Below are 23996 nucleotides of genomic sequence, written 5' to 3'. Positions count from 1 at the left end.
CTCTTTCAGTTTTTTAATAGTTTATTTAATCATATTTGTAACTCACTTGTCATGCCGGTGACATGCTTCTGTGCCAATATGTTTCCTAATTTAGTGTCAATAAAGTTGATCTAATGTGATCTAATTAGGGCTTTATGAGAGCCACTTAAGCACATATTTATATTCGAGGAAAGATGTTGGCATAATCGACCAAATATCTTTGAATATCCTTCAAATGAATACCAATGTTGTGTAGTATAGTTATGAACTGCAGTCAAGTAGCATGTAGCCTTCTTTAGGATCAACAAGGCGGTAGTGGACCAGTCGAGCCAATTTGAATAGAAGCGACGCATTCATTTACTTTCTATTAACCTTTGTTCAAGTTGTACCTGCCTCTGACGAGAAAATCGGGTTTTAACAAAAGTGTTTTCATGGAGTCAGACATAAGATATCCTTGCAGACGAAGGGGCCTAGGTGGGCATATATAGACATGTATTTATTAGAGATGCACCGTCTCGTTTTCAAGGGGGTCCCGACAAAAGCAACGTCTTACTTACAGACATACATGGACAAAAATAACAGAAAGCAAAGCATGAGAACCAAACAGGACACGTACAGTCTGTTAAGTCAAATTCATGAATTACAGTCGTTACAATTTTCCAAAAGGCATGTGATTACGGGCAGCTGTAGCCATGGTTACACAAACATGAGCATTACGAGTGCTGTGTCTGACCTGCAGCATGGTGTTGGGCATGGGTGGAGGAGCTGGAGGAAGAGGAGGTGCTGCTGGGGCTGGAGGAAGGGGAGGTGGTGCTGGGGCTGGAGGGGGGGTCTCTGGCACTCGGCTCTCTGCAGGAGACGGGACTGAGGCCTGGGACTCCTGGCTGGCCGGCTGCTCCGGGGACAGAGCCTCACTGCTGTCCTCCTCCACCACTTTGGGGTAATTCACCTGGCCTACTGAGAGACAACAACAAGCCCTCACTGCTTACTCACTTTAACAGTAACAATACAATGTTTACCATCCTTTCTCTGCATTGACCTCTTTCCGACGTGACCATTAAGGCAGAAATGCTCTTAAACCAGAGGGTGTCCAAACATTTTGAATCAGCCCTCATCAAATTAAAAAAGTATAATGGAATACGGCCCACAAATGAAACGTGTGCTCGTCTTGTATTGTCCTTCTTACATATAAATGTAAAAATATATTACACCGAGTCAGGGAATCATTTCGCCCTACGTGTTTACCGTTTGCCCTCTGACGCAGCTGACCAATATGTTAACATATATTATGATGTAGAAGAAAAAAAAGAAAAAAAAAGGGAGAAGGGGTCGGATTAAATAAGTGTAAACTTCTTCCGATCCCTTTTCGGACGTGTAATTAGCTAAAGCTTTGTTGTTTATTGATATCAGACAATGATACTACAGATTATTCAATTATTAATTAAATATTTTGTTTTGTTATTGCATTCATTTGTTTAGTACTGTATCATGTCTGTCTCATCTTTTGTTTCATTTGTATTTTCTTTGGTTTTACATGCTCGAATTTGTATTTTATTTTAAATAAACTAAACTAAACCAACCGTGAGCAGCCGTTATCCCCCATAAGGAGGGGCTGCCCTGGCAAGTTGTTGTTGTTGTTGTTGTTGTTGTTGTTGTTGTTACCAGTTTATGACTGGGCTACTCTCAGTCAGAGATAGTTATTGTTGTGGGACACCTGGAACACATCCTTCTCGGGGTGTAGATGACCCCGAGCCATAAGCGACAACAAATGTGATTCAGTGTCCTCAGCTGTTTAGTCTATCTATTGAAGAATGTTGATTATTACATTCTGAACTAGTTCAAACCTGGAGCTACAGGAGGGCTCTTCAGAATTGATTATGGCGTCTCAACCGTGTGGTCAGACCCGTGACATGTCTTGTGAATTCTCCGGCCGAAGCTCCAAATAAACCGTCAGTGTTTGCCATCAAAGCTCCAGCTCTCCTCGTGTCTCTCTGAGTCCTGACTCTCATTACAGGAGACTTTTTCCACCTCAAAAACATTTCCCGTCCCCGCCCATCACTCTCCTCCTCCTCTGCTGCTGAAACCCTGATTCATGCATTCATCACATCACGACTCGTCTACTGCCATAGCATCCTACGGCATACCATCCAACCTCCTCAATAAACTCCAACATTTCTAGAACTCTGCTCCCCGCCTCCTCACCCGCTCCCGAGACCACATCACTCCCGTCCTCCAGAACCTCCACTGGCAAAATCCACTTGTTCATGTCTTTTATAAATAAACCTGTGTCCCCTCTGTGTAAAGAGAATCTGGAAGTTTGAGGAAAAAAGGTTCTCCCTCTTTTTATTGACAGTGTTTCTCAACCTCTTTCGGACCGTGTCCATGAAGGCAGAAATGCTCTGAAGGCGGTCATCACTGTTCTCTCACCGATTATTGCCTGTTTAACGCTGGAATCCACGGGCAGGATGTTTTTCTCCACCAGCTCCATGGGGCCGGGTCTCTGGGAGATCATTTCGTTTAAGTTGTCGGCAAGCCGCGCTCGTTTCAGTCTCATCTGGGTGGCCTGTAGTGATGGCTCTGCTCCGGTCTCTGAGGAGAAAGTGAAAAGATGTCACACATTTGCTCGAAGCAGTCGTAACGTTGACATTCAAATGTGTGAGTCTCCATTTGAACGCTGTGCAGCTTCCATTGTGTTTGCATGTCGATTCTCTGTATTTGTGGACAGTTGCAGATAATATTAAGGCTCAGTATTTTCCCTATAATTAAATGTAAAATAAAAAAACGCCACATGGTCCTTAATATCTTCTGATCTGGGGTTTCACCTAACTTAGCCTGTCTTCACACACAGAGCGACAGGTGAAGCAAACAGGCTCAGGTTTAGACCGCTTGTGTGACTTGAATAGTTTGGCAGTTCATAACTTTATTTAAATGGAAATTCAACTCAGAGTGTTTCTTTGAACCACTAGAAGAGAATAACTGGAGCAAAAGGCGGTAGCTACACGTGAAACTCTGTGCGGTGGGTTTAATTCGTGCCTATGGGAGACCTACTAGATAATAGTGGAAATAGATAAATAGACATGTCTGTAGGAAAGACTAGAGTATGACTGGTACCTTGCAGGATGTGCATCCTGATCAGCTCTGCTCTCTCCGGACGGCTGCGGATCTTGTGCTTGAGGAAATTCTCCGTCTAAATAGAAAGAAAAACATTGAAGTTAATCCTCTTCTGTTATTCCAGGAGGGTGTTTTCTGAAACCACAGTTAGCACTTTATTTCCAAACGCTGTGCCGTACCCTGGCTCTCTCCAAGCTGCGGATCTGCCCATGGAAAGCAGCTGGGCTCTTCAGAGCTGCAACACACAGCATTTTCATTAATGCACTAAGTGATAGCACAACTGGTACACTCGTTGGCAGAGAATAAATAACAAGATACTGGGTTTTCCTGCATGTTATCAACGCTATAAACCGTATTTAATTTTGTCTTAATTTACATTCTATTCTATTTAAATGAATATCGGCTTTTTGCACTACTTTTTATTTTGTATTTTTGGCCATTTCTACACCGTGGCTTTGTGCATATGACAAAAACACCTTTGAATGTTAAATGTGTTAATAAGTGAGCTTTAGGTGCTTCAGGTCCATTCAGTCTGAACACAATCTTAAAGATAAACTATCTAGATAAAAATAGATTACATTTTTTAAAATTATTTCAGCTATCTGGGTTCATTAGCTGATCTATCAGTGATGGACAGCTGACTCACATGGCATGATGCCCTGATCCACCAGCTGCTCGCGGGTCCGCCTCTGCTGAAGCCTCAACTGCAGCACTGAAAGAAGAAAGAAGAAATGATGTTAAATAAAATAAGAGGTAAAACATGAGAGGAAAAACACACAGAAAAATATAAATATATAAAAAGGAAAATAAATAGAGAAGAAATGACATCGAGATGAGAAGGTAACCACAAACTGACCGCTATCCTCCTCAAACACATCTCTCACTTCCTGCTTACTAGTCATTAGGTCGACAACATACCATAACGTCATTTATATGCAAGTTACCATACCAGTCGAGCACATTGAAATACATTGTTTGCACACATAGGTGCACGGTACTGGAGAGGAACTATTTCTGTGCTGGCATATGAGGGACTTTTTTTGATCTCACACCTATAAGGTAACTATTGCAACTTCAGTTTTGAGAATGGGATAGTGCGACAATTCGTTTCCACGTAAACATCTCTTTATGACCAGGTTCAACACAGGTAGTGTTGTCACGATACTGGAATTTAACATTTCAAAACAATACCTTAAAGAAACAGCAGCATTGAATACCGGTTTAGATACCAAAGTGAGAAATGGACTAATTGAAAAAAGGCTTATAAAACAAGGCCAGTGTTTTCAAAGCGCTGTATGAGTTTGGAGTGTGTGTGTGTGTGTGTGTGTGTGTGTGTGTGTGTGTGTGTGTGTGTGTGTGTGTGTGAGATACCACAGTGAGAAATGGACTAAATAAAACAAGGCCAGTGCTTTCACAGATTTGTATGACTGTATAGTGTGAAATGTGACTGTCTGTCTGTGTGTGTGTGTGTGTGTGTGTGTGTGTGTGTGTGTGTGTGTGTGTGTGTGTGTGTGTGTGTGTGTGTGTGTGTGTGTGTGTGTGAAGCAAGAAAGCTCAGCTGGTATTTGTGTATTGAGAAAAACAACATTTGTATTGAAACCATTTCAAATATTCAGAAATGATGTGTCGAGTAATATATATTTTTTAACACTAATCTCGATCCTTCTGCTTCAAAATGCTACCCAAAAAAACAAACATTACAAGGCTACCAAGTGATGCAAAGACTGACAACAACCCACCAAAGTGTGTTATCGAGTTGTTTCATTAACCTGCAACAATTGGCTACAGCATTAGCAAAGGTGAGTTGAGGAAGTAGCATAAAGAAAAAAAGGGTGCTCACCTGTTCTGAACCTAGTGCAGATGGGGGTCTCTACCTCCATACAGGCCATGGTCTGTCTTTATATAAACAAGCCTTTAGATCAGTCCAAACACGGGGGGATTACGCCATTAGATCCCAACGCCTTTGTGTTAGAGCCCAACAGATGTAGCTTATAGTCATATCCTCTCAGCTGCAGTGCAACATGATCGGCCGAATGCTTCTACGAATTAGAGGAGCAACATTAGGCCCATCCTCTATTCCTCTATTCCTCCCAGACTACATTTCTTTTACTGCAGCCACAACCCCCTCCTCCTTCTCCTCCTCCTCCCCCTTTACTTCCCTCCCCTCACTCAGCAAAGTTTAGAACAGGGTTTTTTTCTGGCTGGAGGCGATACCAACATACCCTGATGTGATGTCTACTTTGGCTCCTACTGAGAGACAGTCTGAGTCAGCACTGAGTAAGGACAATAACCACTGCATCTTAAAGGGGCCCTATTAACCTCGGGGCTTTCCATTTCCTGTAGTGTGTTATATAGGATTGTGTGCATGTTAGTGGTCTTCAAAGGCTGCCTGAAACTCCTCCATTGGACCCCTTTGTTTACTTCCATAACATACAGACATCACTATGTAACACTCGCGCTCCAATGCATGTGATAGGCTGAGGGTCGGGACATCTCTAACCGGTTAAACAATCAGAACAGAGCCGGCCAGCTAACCAATCAGAGCAGACTGGGCTCTGGTTTCAGACAGAGGGTGAAAAGAGGTTCTGCAGCACAGGCAGTATGAGAAAAATAGAGCTCTTGGGGGTCTTTACCCTGTGAGGTGGTTTTCTTGAAGTATCTTTGTAATTAAAAAGTTAAGTTAAGTTATTATTTCATATTCCAGCTATTTCTCAAAAAACACATTTTGGATATCATGCCATTCTAATTTTAAATTTGATACATTTTAAGAAATTGTAGTTTTTTTTGTAGTACTACCCCAAGCTTCCATAAGTGGGTCTTTTTTGACCCGGTGAGGTGGTTTTCTCAAAGTATCTTTGTAATTACATTTTTTTTTATCATTTCATATTCCAGCTATTCCTCAAAAAACATGTTTTAGATATCATGCCATTCACATTTTAAGAAATTGTAGTTTTTGTATTACTACCCAAAGCTTCCATAAGTGGGTCAAAAATGACGTGCATGCATTTCCTATGGGAAAACATTTTTTATTTAAATGTGAAAAAAAAATTCAAACATTTTAAATAGTGAAAAATTCAATATTAAATATTTCTAGCGTGAACCAAAATATAATACGAAATATTATAAAAGTGAACAAAATGGCATAAAAAACACATTATTCTAATACGGGTCCTGTTTGACCCACTTATGGAAGAGTGCGTTTGGTCCAGTCACTGCTGCATCTAAGGCAGGTGTCTCAGACTCCAGCGGCCCCCAGGTAAATTGAGTCTGAGACCCCTGATCTAAGGGTTAAAGCTGTAAAGACTGATTCTAGGCTTTTATGTTGTGTTGCTGAGCCGACAAGATAAGGATGTATCACATTAAGTAAGAGGAGGTGCTCTAATTAAATACTGACCATAAGTACACACACTTCCCCATTCACAGGAGGGGATGCATCAACACTTACAAGGAAATACAAGCTTACTCTCTCCAACAGGAAACAGCTTGTGCCCCCTCATCAATGTGGTGATAACACACAACATCTTTCTTCCACGGTAATAAAACAGATTGTTTCATCACAATTGTCATATATCCAAACGACCTAACTCTGTCTGGGAATACTGCCGCTTTAAAACCAAGTCCAGTTCTGGTTCAACGTTGTCTACAGAAAATATACTCTGGTAGACGTTTTGCAGGGCTTGTTGTAAAGGCGCTATGCATCCTTATCCTCAAATTCACTCAGGGAACAGCTGGAAAAAAGGTATGCAGTGTGTATAGACTTCCAGTCAGTGTCATTGTCCTGGGATCCTCCGGGAAATGCTGCTCAGCCTGACACACATGCTGACCTGTGACCTGTTCTGGCTGAGAGAGGTTGATGACTGAGATGTGTTTGCACTCACAGACAGAGGCACGCAGAGAGCAGGTCAATGGAAGACAAACAGGCTCCAATAAGAGATGTGTTTGTTTCACCTGAACACAATATCTAGACGTTGATTTAAAACCTGTTGAACAACCGAAACAGGACAAGCTGGCCAATCATAGCTGATCAAATGAAGCTAACGAAGAACACGGGGTATAAAAAGACCCAGAACTGACATGTATGTAGACATGATGAGACTTGTTTGACTTTTATGGAAATACACTTGTTTTTCTTGTCGAGTTAGATGGGAGTTTTATCACCACTGTCTGTGTGTCATAGTCTAGCATTAAGACTGGGAACACAAGAGATCAGCTAGCTTATCTGTGTCCAAGGGGGGGGGAGAGAACCCGCCTTCAAGCGCCTCTTAAGATCACTAATTAACATCTTATTTGTTTTGATTAATCATTAAAAAAACTGTAAAAAGTGTAAACACATTGTGATGTAACCATTCAACCAGTGGAGACTCCAGGAAGTCAATGCATTTAGCAATACAAAAGTCCCTGTTAATCTACAATTTGCCATTTTTACACTTTGTTTTATTAAGAATTAAATACAAATGTTTAAAGTTATTCTCGTTACAACAATCTGTCCAAGTCCTGTCTCAAGTACATTTCAATTTTTAGAGCAACTGTACTTTTATCGTACTTTCAAGATTATTAATATAATATATAGATTAGTTTATCTTTTATGAATAAGGCTACTAAGTAATATATTAAGTGTTAAAAATGAGCTCCACCTTTACCAGCTGCAACATTAAAGTAATAAACACATTAATGCATGATGGGCGGCAGTGGTTCAGTCTGTAGGGGATTGGACTTTGGAACGAAGGGTCGCCGGTTCACGTCCCGATCGGAAAGAAAAAAATACTGAGTGTTGACTGGTACTGGAGAGGAGCCAGTTCACCTCCTGGGCCACTGCCGAAGTGCCCTTGAGCAAGGCCCCTAACCCCCAACTGCTCACTGGCGCCGGCTAGACTGGCTGCCTCCGCTCTGACCACTCAACTGCATGTTTGCATATAACTCTGTGTTTGTATGTGCATGTTGTAAAAAGTGTGTACTGTATTACCTGTATAAAAACGCATGTGTGAATTTCCTCCTTAATAAAAAGGTCCATCTCCTTCTTCTTAATTAAGTAATACAAGCCTTTGCAGACCATTCACAGTACCTGCACAACAACGACACACTAGAGGAAAGGGAAAACCCCAAAAAGCATACTTGAAGTGAGAGTTTGGATGCAGGAATTGTACTCGTAGCAGTATTCCTACACTTCAGTATCACTGCCTTTGCTGACAGCTGCTCTCTACTCGTCCTTTTCGACCTTTCGGCAAACAAGTGAAGTTATCTCAGACACCCAGACCGGTCCGGATGGTTGACAGATTAACACCTGTGTGTTTAAACCAATACGAGGGAGGGGAAGTATGTGGTGGGCAACGTGCTGGGGATGGCTCGCAGAGTGGAAAGTATGAGGTGTGAGTTCTCACTGAGAGGGAAATGACAAAAGCCCAGATGATGAGTGGGTGCTACTACCGTTGGCATTCCTCGAAAATGTTCCAGACGTGTTGCAGCGCTCCTGCAGACAGACCCAAACCCTACCATTATCCCAAATGTGTTTAATCCACAGCTCTGGCTGGCGTTTGTGACACATGGTTTATCTTCTCGTGGTGATGTATATATGCACTGATCTGATCTCACTACACCATCTAAGCCCTGATTAGGAACTGGCAAAAGCAGCAGCGGATCTAACCCACTCCTTAAGTCTGTTAATCGTGTTCCCATCCATCAGTGTCCCGTAAAGCTGCCAGAACGACACCGAAGTCCTGAGAAGCCGACGTGCACACTGCAGGAACACTGATGGGAGTTTCAGGAGAAAGTCTCACTTTAATGACCCGTTTTGAGATGAATAGATGATTTATTCAGTACGTGCCTGCGTGCATGAGGTAGATATCCACATAAAGAAATGGAAGTAAAGCAATGCACTGAAGTGGACAGAGGCAGCAGCAAAACTTATTTATGTCCCATTAGATCTTTGTTTACATCAGAGTAACCCCTCGATTCCACCGGGTCCGTCTGCGTCACGGTTTTGGTCCGGCCTCCTCCGGCGTCAAACCCTACCGGGCGCGTTTCAGGAGCGTTTCAGAAGCGGAGCGTCTTGCCTGCCGGCTCGCAGTTTTTGTTGATTTGGGCATATTTCCTGGACAGGCTACTTTGTACAAACAAAGTTAATAATAATTGTAATAGTCCAGTTATAAACGACAAGAATCAAAGATGTGTTGCTGTATTTTAGTGGTAAAAAAAATGCATTCATCATCATAATTATTCTATATATATAATTGACACAGTGCCTGTTAACCCGAGGAGAATGCTGGCCTTTCTACTTGAAAGACTACGGAGGGATAGGGTCTGCAAAATGAGTTTATGTGACCGGTCCACTTCCTGCCCGGCGCTATGCAACGCCTCGCGTCGAAAATAGACTTGCATTCTATTTTTAGCGGGGCCCAGTGCCGAAACGCTTCTGGGACGCTTCTAGCCGTAACGCGTCTGGTGGAATAGCACCCATTGACTAGAGTGGCCGCGATCTTTGCGTACGCCGCGGCACAGCCGTAACGCGGCCGTAACGCGGCGCAGACGGACCCGGTAGAATCGAGGCGTCAGAGACCTATATTTAGAACATTTACTTACCAACAGACTCCTTTCCTGAGCGTCCGACAGCAAGGTAAACTGTTTTGTTATTTACATTTTGCTGCCCCTGTCCACAGTTTATTGCTTTGTTTCCTTTTGGTGCTCCGGTCTGTTGACCTCCATATAACATAGAAAATACAAAGACCACGTGTAAGTGCCTCACACAAGCTCAAAATATCCTAATCACCCGTGTACGCAAATGGATATATAAAGTGTAGTTAAAGTATAAAAGTTACTTCCCTAAGTGACACCATGCTGGAGGAGTTGCATGATGGTAATATATAAATATATAAGCTTGTTATGTTTATGAGTTTAATTTATGCTAAATTCAATTCAGTGGGTGTGTTTAGGAAAATGGTTATGCATTTGTATTATATTTTTTTTGCATGAATAATAACCATGTTTACATGTATCTTCCCTGCTGATTGGCACCTTTCTGATGGAGAAAAGTTTGCCATTTTTACACTATGTTTTAACAAGAATTAAATAAAGGTAAAAGTTATTCTTGGTTACAACAAACTGTCTATGTCCTGTCACACCTGTGGTGAAAAAAGTACATTTTCTTGAGTACAATCTTGAATACATTTTGAGAGCAGTCTACTTTTTCCTGAATTCCCTGCCCTTATCTGCCCTGCTGAATGGCGTCTTTCTGATAGAAGGAAGTGTAAAAGGTATTTTCCGGTCACTCTTTCTTCATGGCACCCTGTTATAATGTACATCCTGTCCCAACATGCCCTCACAGACGTGCACTCCATCAGCGTCGTGTCCTCACCATTCTTGCGTTCGTTGAGCGGAGGCAGCGGCTGCAGCGACAGCTCCTCCATCTCGTGGGTCACCGCCTCGCTCTGAGGGCTCGGCAGCAGCAGGCAGGACATCTCAAAGTCCCCCTCGACCGCCAGCTGAGACGCCTGGAGCTCCATGTCGCCTCGGTGGGGGGTCACCGTCCCTTTGGCTGTGTCTCGCTGCTACCTGTGTGGAAACAAGAATACATCTATTAACTAAAGTAACTCACTGTAGGTAGTATAAGTACTGCAAGAGGCAAATTGATTATATTCTATCTTATTGTATTTACTTCCAGTATTATCAGTTGTATTGTGTTGCACTGTTGGAGGAGCCTGCGACCTAAGAATTTCGTTGTCATAACTACGCTGTTGCTTTGTACGAATGACCAATAAAAGCCTTGAATCCTTGAAGAAATTGAATATTTCAACACAAGGCAATTTAAAGTCCTTTACAAAAACTATAACATTAAAAGCAATAAGAAATAATGCAACTGAACCATGCGAAGAAACGCTATGGCGTCAGATCAGTTTTAATATAATTGAAAACCCAGAGAATTACTTTAACAATCTATATAATGTATATATATAATTATTTTCTCTCACAGATAGTTTTTTTATTATAAATTACTTAAAAAATATATAAAAACGTGTATAAACTTAAGTTTAAAATATATCATTCTGATCCAGACATACATATTTCTTGTTTTAAATACATGTGAAATATTTGTGGGTATATATAATATTTATTTTAAACAAGAAATATTGAAGCGGGGATGAGAAATATATTTGTGGATTTTTTAATATAATTTCTTTTTTTTATTTGTGGATTTATTTTTAAATGTGTGACTTTTTCATTTGTCGATTTCTTTTTACATGTATAAGCAAAGATAAATATTGTGTGTGCACATTGAAAACACATCACTGCATGATTTTTTTTGTGGGCTCCTCATGACCATCAGTAATCCAGAATAATACCCATCATCCTGCAGGAATGACTCCTTCACCAAACTGCTGAAATGTGAAAGGGTGGCATTTGATTAAAGCCATCTGGAAGAGCTCAGTCGCAGCCCAAATTATTCATTAAACGACCTGGCTATTATGCAGAATAATCGCCTCAAACCGCGGGAGAAACAACGCCAATCTGTGCATGAATGTTCTCTCTGTTCCGTCAGGCTTCAGAACCGGTTGTATGACGTCTCCGTGGTGGTTTCAAGCGAGGGGAACGGGAACATTTTGGGGATAAAAAACAAACAGTTAAGTATCCATGGCATCCCAACAGCCTCTTAACTGGAAGAGGACATACTTGCTATTTATCGCTCTGCGGCAGCACCCATATGTTGCCTCTAACCGCCTTGATGTGTGGACTTTGGCTGAGGAGCACGTTGTTCCTATAGACTGCTTTTAGTTCTCCCTGTAGCTCCGTAAAGTGGCAAATGCATCAGAGGGCCAAGAGGCACCGAACCGGATCGAGAGACCTTTGGTTTCAACTTCATCACGTCTGAATTTTGTTCATTCCTGATACTGATGTCATGCATCCAAACACAACAAATCCTAATCCCCACGTGTCATCTACTCTCATATTTTAAAGATTGTATCATGATCTATTGAAAGAATTCTGAGAAACTCATGCACATAATTTCTGCTGTTTGCCAGGAGTAAAAGGTCTTAGATTGTTTTGCTTTCTGCCAAGTAGTGATCACTGCAGTTTAGACTCAAGACGGTCTTCATCAATTACAAGTTTATAATATTCCTGTGGTAAAAAGTGGGGAGGAAAGAGAAGAAATATCACAAATGAAGTGCTGATTATGTGCTAGAATACCTCAATGTAAAAAAACGGTTTTTAAATATAATGTTTGCCCTATTTTCCCAAGTTTTTTTATCAATCACATTTTGTTGTTTTGAATTTTGACTTGAGCCGTCCCTTATAGATACTGTCTTTTTACGTTAGTGAGCCGGATCATTTGGCTCGGCTCTCTTAAACTGCCGGCTGTTTCGGCTCTTCATGTTACCACAGTTTACCAGAGTTTACCACGGAGCTCCAGTGCTCGCAGCTCACGCGCGTGCTCCACTAAAACCCCCCCCGCTCATCCCGTCCAAATCGCGCACGTTCCGTGTTGTCCTGTAGCAGGCACCTTTGATGTCGGGGAAACGATCTTCGATACTCCGAAAAGAATCCCACCAGACTCCTTTGCCCCTCCAACAGATGGATGTCCTTGTCCTTTTTCCTTTTCTTAATTTCAAGCGATAAAAACTCTCGATCTTCTCTCGAATTATTAATATTTTTTGGACGCCCTCGGCTCGAGTTCAGGGCGTCCCGAGCTGAATAAGGGCGTCAAATGACGGCAAGACGGCCCCCTGGCGGAAACGCTGATTAGGTTAATAATGAAAAAGAAATAAGAAAAATAAAATCACAATGCTCACTATGTTACGGAAGTATACAAAGGAGATGATGCAGAGAAACAGGGATTTTAGCCTCTGCAGACCATTTACATGCATCAAAACCTTTAAAAACACACTAAAGGAAAGGGGAAAACCACCAAAATCATAATAGATGAGAGTAACACCTACGTCACTTCCGGGCGAAAATTACGGACCCGCCCAATTTTGAGGGAAAACAACGCTGTCATTCGAATGACGGTCAATACAAATTCTGAAGTTTTTGCCAATCCGATCAGAATTATTTGAAAACCGTGGATTTTTGGATCTTCAATGAGCCCGGTTACGATGACCAGTCAGGCAAACAATTACATTAAATCATTTGAAATCGACAATCGAGCTCGATATACGGTTAAATTAAAATCAGTAGGCGAGGCTGTAACTTCGCCAGCTGTTACTCTCATGAACGAGACGGAAAATAATAGTTTTAACATGCCAACAAGCTGCTGTGTGGTTTATTGCACCTCAAACATTAAAACAAATCCAGAGTTACGTTTTTCTGTATTCCCTCTAAGAACAAAGGACCGTAGAAGAAGAGCTCTGTGGCTTCAGGCTCGATCGCCATTCAAATGACAGCGCTGTTTCTCCCAAAAGTGGGCGGGGCCGTAAAGTGACGTTGATGTTACTCTCATCTATGAAAATTGACAGCCTACTGCTATATTTAACCATATATCGAGCCCGATCGTCGATTTTCTAATGGCTTGATGTAATTGTTTGCCTGACTGGCCATCGTAATCGGGCTCTTTGAAGATCCAAGAATCCACGGTTTTCTTACATTTCTGATCGGATCGGCAAAAACTTCAGAATGTGTATTAACCGCCATTCAAATGACAGCGTTGTTTTCCCCCAAAAGTGGGCGGAGCCGTGCTTTTTGCCCAGAAGTGACGCATTTGTTACTCTCATGTATAGGACCTCTTCAAGATCAGACTTCCTGTCTCACTCTGTATGAACTAGGGATGCACCGAATGGGAAATTCTTGGCCGAAACCGATACCAAAAATAGGAAACAGTTGGCCGAAAGCCAAATGCCGAAATTGATTAATAGAAATATATAATGTATACATTTTTTACCAATGTTGTTCAGCTACCTGATTATGGAAAAAGACATGATTATGGCAAAACTTAACTAATAATCACTATTAAGGGTCCATAAAACATTTATTCAGCACTTTTGAATGCATACAGTACATTAATTCCAAGTCAAGTGCATTTTCTTTTCTCTGTAGGATAACTAGAACAAAGTGCATTCAGAACAAAGCCAAGGTGCTTTAAACCTGCATAAACATCTAGGCCAGGAGGCCTACAACAAAATAGTGTAAATAAAGACTGTAACAGCCAGGCCTTCAACAACAACAAATGCACTTATAAGTTTGGTAACCTAACGTGTTGTTGTGATGACGTAATCAAAACGCGGCGACAAGCACGGCGCGCGACCATGCTCGCGGCTGGCTCACAGCCAACATGTCTGCCGCTTGGAGATATTTCTAAATATCAGAGAAAGAGGCGCGGATTGCGATTTGTAAAACGTTTTCAGTTGACATTTCTCGAGGGGGTGTAACTGCAAAGACTTTCACCACTTCGGGATTACTCCACCACTTGAAATCAAAACACCCGGACAAATATGCGGAGTATGATCAACGTAATGATCAACGGCCCTTTCGGCCAAAAGCCGAAAGGGCCTTTTTAACCATTTTCGGCCGATAATTTTCGGTGGCCGAATATTCGGTGCATCCCTAGTATGAACTGTTATCTGTGACATGTTATGCATTCTCAGACATCATGGATTAAAGTTGGAGGCAATCCCAGTTCACATTTACTGGCAAAATTACCCCTCTCTCTGAAACTTGGCGTCTGACCTACAGTTTCTTTCTGGGCCCCTAATGATGATGAAGTGGCAATAAAACGCCTTCATGTTTAACCTTAGTGGGTTTCTTTGACAGAACAGCATCACCAGATCTCCAGTAACAGCTCCTTTAGTGGCTAACAAGTCTCTGCTCCGTAACATTTAAGTGCTTTCTATGGCTGGCAAAACTGTGCTTCATGTGCTGTGAGGCCTTATGCTTTACATGTTGAGCCAAGTCAGAGCGGTTAGAAAGGCGACTCTCTATATGCATTTACTCTATGCCGGGGGGTGGTTGGCATTGGGATATATATTTTTAAATCCTCTGGAGCAGAGAGAGGAGCTGCGGATTATTGCTATTGATCAATGCATCAGTGTTTCTTAGGGTCCAAAACACTAAACTCACAACTTAAAATGAAAGCGTTTAGTTTATTTAATAAAAGAGCACACGTTCAATGTGACCGTAGATATAGATTAGTTGCAAAATATATATATACAATTTTTTTTTTTTTTTTTTTTTTTAAACAGCTTCAATTTCAGGGGGGGCGCGGGGCTCCGTTGGCGGGGGTGCAGCACCCCTCCAAGACAATGGTAGGGGAAACAATGAACTTATATACATAACAACCTTGAAATAGACCCTTCATATTTCCTCTTCTTAGGAGCAATCTGAAGCTTTAGTTTTAAGGAATAAGCTGCCCACACAATAAATGAAACCCTCTGGAGTGAGCTGATTTTTTCTTAAAGCATTTTCAAGTATCAAGAATAATTGCCCTACATCGGATTGATTTTTCTAATTTAGAAATTAACTTATGAGTCCAAATACCTCTAGTGAGCGACCCAGCCCTTCGTATATGTGTCTGTATGTGGCCCTCGCTGGAAAAATGTGGACACCCCTGCTCGATGCTATTCTTCTGTCTCGGGCTCACTTTCAGTGGGATTAGGAAGTCATTAAGCAATGAAGTGAATGAACATCAGCTATTCAGGTACTAGGTTTCACTGCAAAGTAATCCTTCCTCTGACAAAGAGTTGTAACACGAACTGTGACGGAAAAATAAATAGCACTTAATTGGTGTTTTCAGTATCTGGCACTTCATGCAGAACTAATATCCTTCTTGAAATGCTGTAGGATTATGGGATTCATGTTTTGATTGAGATCAAATAAAAGTCACTTGGAGTTAAAAGAAATAACTAATCCAAGCTTTAATCTAGGAATGTCCCGATCACCTTTTTTTGCTCCCGATCCGATTCCGATCATTTGATTTTGACAATCTGCCGACACCGATTTTTCCCGATCCGATCTTTATGCAATGCATTAAGAGAAAAAAAAGGAAAAAAAGCATTCAAGTTGCCCCTTAAGGTATTTTTTTTTATTGAAATTACAGTACCCAACTACCCATTCTATCCAACATGGATATAGCTTCACAGCAGCATTGGATCAAAACTAAAGAAAGCTTATTAGTGGTTCACCATAAAATAACCTTTCCTTTTAAAAGTCTCTGAAAGTGTTGGTTGTTTCAGTGCCGTTACCTGAGTGGCCGCTTTGCACTCGTCGTGTTTTTGGTGGTGTTTATTTCTCAGGTGGCGTATTATATTGGTCGTGTTGAAGGTAGCTCTGTTCTTTCCACCACGCGGAACCTCCGCCTTGCAAACATTGCATCTGGCTGTTACACTGCCTTCGCTTTCAATTTTAAAATACTTCCAAACTCCTGACATATTCTCTGTCCCGACTCCGGAGTCACCAGCTGAACGTAGCCTCTCGTTAGCTTACTCCTACTATTAGACACTGCGCCCTGCCCACTCTGTTGCCAGATTTGAGAGAAATAAGCAACCAGGTCTTGGTTGCTTATTTCTCTCAAATCTGGCAACAGAGTGCCCAAAAGAAGCAACACATACATGATGTTGTGTAATTATAAACCAAAACTAAGTCCTCAGGATGACTTTAAGACGTGAACATGGTCATTTTAGTTTTGTAACATCAAATAAAATAATACAAATAATTTATATTAAAAAAAAATCCAAGATCCCCGATCTTTTTCTCCCGATTCCGATCTTTTGAAAATCACGTGATCGGCTACGATCCCCAATCACGTGATCGGATCGGGACATCTCTACATAATCACATTGATAGATCTTGAAAAGCATGTTTGACGATGTCGGCCAAAGAAATTACTCTGATTGGCTTTTCAGCTAGCGAATCAGTGCATGAGAAGCGAAACTGAAGTGAGGGACCCAAACAAACGATTAAGAAGGCAAATCTGAGATTTCATTTAACTCCAGCTCTCGACACAGGGTGGGGAAAGCCCCATGAGCTTCTCGCTGTAGAGTGAAAATGGAATGCACACGCTATTTGTCTGTTCTTCTTCTCTCGGTTATCACGCAGTCTGTCTTCCGGTTGTTGCCTCTTTTGAATGACGAATACACACTACCGCCGCCTGCTGGTAAGGAGAGTTATTGCCACTCACGCATGTGCAGTTCCTACGTGCTACTTGGCCGTCGGCTGAAGTCTTTGCGGTGTGTTCCACTGCGACTGTTTGGCCAAGACGCAGGAGACGTGAGGCGACACAACAGTCGGGTCCGTCGGGACGTGTTCTTTAGTGTCAGATTGGTGTGTCAGGGCCTTAAGAAGGCAAACCACAGCTTGGTTGGTAGTTGCCGTCCAATTGTTGATCATTTAATAATACTTATACTGTAGTAGAGGAGTTATTTCCTACCTGTAGTGGTAGAGGACCGTGAGGAAGAGACGTCCGGTGAGTTTCTGTCAGGAGTCGAGCTAAGCCATGGAGTCAAACCTGGGAGGAGAGAGAAAGAAGATAACATAAATATCACAAATGCAACTTTAAGAGAGGATTTAGTAAAAACCAAAGGATTGCAGTTAAATGGCATTTTCAATCCTGGTACGTATTTTAAATGCAAGTCTAAAGTGAGTTTGGTTAGGTTCAACTCTTTTCTCTGAGTCCAGACATGTTGGCTTTCGTTGGTCTCCCTTTCTGTGTTTGTTCCAAAAAAAGGCAACTTTTGTCAATGGAAAAGCAAGAGACGTTAACTAGAGATAAAGCTTTAATATTAGAGACAACACCACTAAGAAACAACCCCAAAACTAACGGTATTTTCTTCAAACGGTTGAGTCAAATATATAATAAAAAAGGATTAGATCTCAGAGAGTAGAGACCAACTACAAGAAAGTAATGCGGTACATTGTCAGGTAGATTTCAAATACAAGGGATTTGCTTTGGTGTGTTGGTGCAAAGACAAGAGACGTAAATGCAGAATAGAAAAACATGAATTTAAAATGGAAAATAAATATGTACATAAATGAATTTGGAAAATAAAAAGGGCCACGGAGAACATTTTAAGAGTAAAAAGGGTATTCACTCACACTGCACTAGGGATGGGTATCGTTAAGGTTTTAACGGTACTACTACTTTTATCGATACCGCTTATTGGTCCGGTCTTTTAACAGTACTCTTATCGGTTCTTTTGGAGAAAAAAAAAGGTAAACTAACTAAACAAATTGTGAACAAAACTAACATTGCTTTTTATTAAAATGAAATACATAATATTTCACATCAAAACAAAACAACAATGTTTTAACAAATCATATTAAATAATCTGATGACAGAACTGTAAACAGAATAGCTGAAACTGTAACTAAATCAATAACTCAGTTACCTCTAATCACTAACCCATGTATGTATCATTGAGTTAACTCCGTTTGTTGCTGCTAGAATACATAATACCTGACGTGGAAACGTTACTCGTGGATGCGGTTACATAGCTGCTAGATAGACAGTCGAACCCGGTGCATTCCTCCGTCTGAATGTGGTGCACTTTTGCTAAATGTTTAGACAAATTGCTCGTGTTACCGCCCTTACATTCTAAACTCTTATTGCACTTTAGGCAACGAGCATCGAGACGGGTAAAGTTTAACCACAGCTCGGAGCGCGTTCTCTCCGCCATCTCCTCCGTGTGTGTGTTGCTGCATGTGGCAGCTGCGTCTGTGTAAACTGCCCCGCCCCTCGCACACAGACGGGGGAGAGAGATCTCTCGTCTGGATTGAAAAAGATCGAAAATACTAAAAATAATCATGGACGCATTTTGCAGTTTTTTTGCATATTAGAAACGGATTTGGCGACACTAAAACTGCAATATAATGTTTGTATAGCAATAATACATATACATATTTATTAGATGTCTCCAGTACCGATAAAAAGACCGATAACGTCTGAGCTTAACGGTACCACGGTCTTTAATAATTCAGCCCCGGGGCCCGTTTAATACTGGGGCTCGGTACCCGTCCCTACACTGCACTGTAACTTGTATTCATGTACCTGTGATATTCATGTTTTATTATCTTTGCTTAAATTGGCGTGACGTTGAAGTCGTGCTGGTGGACTCGGCTGTAGTTCCTTTATAGCAGAACGTTAGCATTTTGCTTCTGGTGATTCGATTTATGATTCGAAAATTATAAAAGTAGGGAACACATGTGGAGATTATCCGGCTGAACAAAACGTGCATTTATCAAACAGGTTCGTTTTCCACAGATCTTATATTTTTACAATATTCCAAAATCCTATGGAGAAATCCTTTTGCTTTTTTGTGGAGGGAACCCATGCACAGCTTACTATCTATGCCAGTACAAGCTTTAGCCAATCAAACCGCAGGCTTGCTTGGGGTGGTTTTGGTGCAGTGGTTAGAGCGTTGGTCATCAGATCAAGGGGCGTTGGTGAACTCCAGTTTCGAATCCCGCCTCGGCCGCCACTGCGTCAGGCCGTTGTGTAGACACTTTACCCGCATTTGCTGCTTTGGGTAATGTCCACAGTAATGACTCTTACATGTCTAATATGTGTATTTGTAAAGCGCTTTGAGCACCTGTAAAAGTGCTCTAATTAAAATGTAATGCATTATTATTATTATTGTGTGTCCGGGGCGGGAGATTCATGCGATTGGTTGTTGGTCGAGCTTCAGACACGCCCACCGGCAAGCTTCAACGCACGCCGCCGTGTGGACGCTGCGTTAATGTCTTTCATTTTTGGTGAAGCACTTTGAATTGCCTTGTGTTGAAAGGTGCTATATAAATAAACTTGCCTTGCCTTGCTTACACTATAATATCATAAAAGTCCAGAAAGATGTGCATTTATGACACAAATGATGTTTACAAATGAAAATCCATTGAAATACAAACACATTTACATTCAGAGTACAAAAGATTGAATACATGTGTTTGAAGGTGAGTGGAGACAAGCAGACGATAAGCACCACTTAAAGAGGCCTGAATGAAGCTCAGGGTCTCATCACTGGGATGTGTAGAGGTCTCTATGAAGTGGACCCTCCGTGCAGAGACAAAGAAACTCTGAGTATCAACGAGTTCAGAGCTGTAATGGAGCATCGGGCTGCAGCGAATACAAATCAATCAAATGCACAGAAGCTTTCCGGACTCTTCAGGACGATTGCTTATAAAATCAGATTACGGTTTGCTTGATGTGTCAAATTACAGACACTCAGCAGTTAAAGGTCTTGTATATATGATATCTATGTTTGTATTAATGTTCTTCCCTCACTGCAGCATCATTAAGACTGTTAAAAAAAAAAAAACAGCATCATCTTTAGAGCTTGATTTCCTAAAAGGTGTTTTTAGTACATTTCCCTAGAAATATAGTATTTGCGCAAAAGTACACACTTTGCGGCGATTGATGTTGACTTCCTGCAGGTTTGTGGCATGGAAATAGGAAATGTAAGGACATACAAATATGAAAAGATGTATTCAATTGATCTGATATCGATATGGTGATGCGAGATTACACTAGTAATTTAGTGGGTTATGATACAAATTGGGTTTTTATTACCCAATAAGTCATTATATCCCCATTTCTGATCATTAATAATCAAACATCTCATTGTGTAAATTGTGTAGGAGCAGAGTCCACCCAGGTGTACTTCATATCAACCAGGCCTAGTATTAAATGATTAAATTAAAAAGTACAAAAACCCCCTTTTTTAGGCTTTTTTCCATTTGTTTTTGTAATTTGAATAGAAAAACGACACCTTTTAATCTTTTGTAACACAACATACATTTCCAAAAGTTAAATATGTTAGAAAAAAACCGCACTTGATCGAATTGCTAGAAAATGCATTTAAATCTTCAGAAATAAAGTGACAGAAGTATTCCAACCGTCAGAGCACTACATGTTGTTTGTGTTTAGTGACTTGTATATGGAAACAAGGCTAGGTGAACAAGTGAAAGGGAGAAAGGAGGCTCAAAGGAAACAAACAACAGTCACGGCAGTGGGATAAACATCAGAATCTCAGAGCAGATCCAGATGGCCGCGCTGCGTGTTTCTCTTCTAATAGCAACCGGTACCATGTGTTTCATCAAAGAGCACACACACACATACGGTAAACACACACCAGGTAAAGTCAGAGGTGGGCTCAACAGCAGAGGGAATAGAGGGGAGCAGGAACGAGTCCTAAAACCAGGAAGTGAGTCAGCATGTTACCACTTCCGGTTCCCTCGTCTCAGAGTTAAAGGGGTTTTTGAACTAGTTTTTGGGAAATAGCTGGAAATAAGGTCTGTGGTTGAGACACATTGAAGAGACGGGTCACGTTTTGTTCTACGGCATTAAATAAATCAGCAGTGACCCCACTGGTGATTTTTGAAGAGATGACGTGTCTGAAAATGGTTGTTACCAAGTGGCTGAATAGGACTACAGAAGTTGTGGAGGCCGTTGTACGTCATTACGCCGAACACGTAAACACTACTCTAAGTTTGTTTGCCCTGTTCTGCTTGAAAGCAAGTCCCTGCCTCCTGCAGACTGTTCAAACAAACGCTTCAACTTGTACCATTTAGAATCTGTATGTTTGAATATCGATCTTAAGTTGGCGTGACGTTGAAGTCGTGCTGCTGTACTCGGCTGTAGTTCCTTTATGGCACGTTAGCATTTTGCTTCTGGCGATTATATTTATGATTAGAAAATTATAAAAGTAGGGTAGACGTGGATATTTTCCGGCTGAACAAAACGTGCATTTTTCAAACCGGTGTGTTTTCCACAGATCTTATCTTTTTACAATATTCCAAAGATCCTATGGAGAAATCCCGTTGCCTTTTTGTCGAGGGAACCCATGCGCAGCTTACGTCCGGGTCGGCCTACAAAAATATGTCATCACTGCACCGCTCTATAGAAATGTAAGCACAGTAATATTTGATTCTGCTCAGAGGGAGGCAGTGCTGTGTTTTTCTGCCACTGGGTGTGTGTGGTATTTGAAACCCTGGCACAGGGGATGAAGCAGCTTTGTATTGTGCTACAACAATAAATATCAACAAGTGAACCCATCCCTTCACTGTCAGCCCGTAACCTACGCACTTGGTAAACATGTGGGCCAACAACCTGTCCTCTATACAGCATGTATTTAAGACTAATTGATATCCTGTGTCCGCTGCACCTTGATAATTACAGTCTAAAATACATAGAAATAAAGCTCTTCCCTTTCTTCTATGAAAATTAAGACACTTAAAAAGACTTGGATTATTTAAAGCTTGCAGGTGGTTTCTCTTCTGAATGAGTATCTTGATGGTTGATTGAACTTATTGCAAGTTTTTGGATAAAAGCATGAGCTAAATGAAAGTCAATATGGATACAAAAATAAACGATATCGCTGCCATCACTAACAAATAGCCCTTTATTGCATGTATTACTCTTGAAACACTGGTGTTGGGTATCAGTGCCACACAGACAATGATTTCCAGAAGCTAAATAAGTTCATTTTCAATCAGTATTTGTAAAGCTAGTGAAGAAGACAGAGAGAAGAGTTTACGGAGCATTAAAGGCCCCTACACACGGCGGCGTGCGTTGTCGCTTGCCGGCGGGGGGGGCTGAAACTCGACCAACAACCAATCACATGAATCTCTCGCCCCAGACACACAAGCACGCGGTTTGATTGTACTGGCTGATGATTCGATTGGCTGACGCCTCCGTTGAAGCGTCAAAAGTAGAACATTGCTCTACTTTTGCAGTGAGCACCGCGAGAGAAGCTATGCTTTGCTCCCACAATGCAGTTCAGCGAACCGTGACATCACCCCATTCAAAGTGAATGGAAAAAGTGGACAACCTGCAAGGGCCTGAAAAGTCAAGAAAAGTCCTGCCAGACTCCATTTACATGCACTAAAACCTGTATAACATGCTACAAGAGAAAACCCCAAAAAGCTTTACCTAAAGCAGTGCTTCTCAAAGTGTGGTCCGCGGACCACTGGTGAGCACCCCCTAGTGGTCCCTGAGTATGTTGGTCAAATTTCACATTTGAAATAAATAAATACATTTGAGTTTTGCAGAAATATCTCCGCAATGGAACGAGCTTAAGTTTCACTTTGAATTGCATGATATAGCCCAGCGCAACACCTTCATCACACATGTTGCCACCTGTTTGTACCATTTTCAGGCGATTTGTAATCTGTTCTAGAAAAACGATGTGATTTTGGATATTTGTGGAGTTAGGTGGAGTTAGTTACGTGTTTTTTTATTGGCTAAGTGGTCCGTGGTATGAAAAAGTTTGAGAAACACTGACCTAAAGGGACACTAACTTTGTCTTCTGTGACTGTTGTTTTTTAATATATACCTCCTAAACACCCAAAGCTCATTGTGGAACTCAATGCAAGGCCAGCATGTCAGAAAAGCCAAATTAACCAGGTTTCTAACTGAGAACAACAACTGGTTTCAGGTCTGTGTTTTATTATCTCCAGCAGATCAGAGTTCAACTAGGTAATCCATTGAGTGGGCTTTTTGCCAGCATGATGGCAGTATCTGGGAGTGTCTATCGCCCCGAGGCTGTTCTTTCTCTAGCAGACATATAAAAGATTAGACATTAGCAGTGCAGGTGAGACGGCTTATGACCTTTGACTGCAAACATCTTCTTTGTAATTGTCTTAAGGCTGATGGGACTGAATGACAAACACACTAAAGGGCTTAAATACATGTGGATTCTGGATGTTAGGCAATATTCAAAGTCTAACCAGTGTTTTACAATCCTGTTTTCAGCAGAAGAATCAGCGAATCGATACTTTAGCAGCCATTCAGAGAGCCACGTATCCACAACAAGGAATAAACAGACTCTTGGTATCTTCCTGAGAAATACCAACACTTCCCAGTCTCTGGCATACCAGGTCAAGGGTTAACTTTACTACAAATAGGCCTGGCTGTGAAGCATTCGTGTTATGAAGTACCCACAAGCACTCACACTCACACATCCACTGACAGCAGGTGACATCTGAACAGTGAGGTCTGT

General features: G+C 41.4%; 1 protein-coding gene across 4 annotated transcripts in view; it reads right to left on the bottom strand.

Moving 5' to 3' along the window:
- Positions 1-23996, bottom strand: part of mrtfba (myocardin related transcription factor Ba) — a 45437-nt gene that overhangs the window by 16656 nt on the left and 4785 nt on the right. The window contains exons 2-8 of one of the 4 annotated variants that reach the window (XM_079658803.1): positions 17435-17512; positions 10439-10635; positions 3737-3802; positions 3270-3325; positions 3091-3166; positions 2407-2568; positions 713-936 (exon numbers count right to left, since the gene is read on the bottom strand). In XM_079658803.1, the coding sequence (XP_079514929.1) occupies positions 713-936; positions 2407-2568; positions 3091-3166; positions 3270-3325; positions 3737-3802; positions 10439-10586 (732 nt within the window). In that variant the 5' untranslated portion in view covers positions 10587-10635; positions 17435-17512. Of the gene's footprint in view, positions 1-712; positions 937-2406; positions 2569-3090; positions 3167-3269; positions 3326-3736; positions 3803-4930; positions 5197-9666; positions 9912-10438; positions 10636-17434; positions 17513-23996 lie in introns of those variants that run through there. The other 3 variants (XM_079658804.1, XM_079658805.1, XM_079658806.1) reach the window with 3 other exon arrangements.

The sequence above is a fragment of the Notothenia rossii genome (genome assembly GCF_949606895.1).
Source record: "Notothenia rossii genome assembly, chromosome: 11".
Taxonomy (NCBI): domain Eukaryota; kingdom Metazoa; phylum Chordata; class Actinopteri; order Perciformes; family Nototheniidae; genus Notothenia; species Notothenia rossii.
The sequence above is the reverse complement of the archived record's forward strand: the minus strand, read 5'-3'. Positions and strand labels throughout refer to the sequence as shown.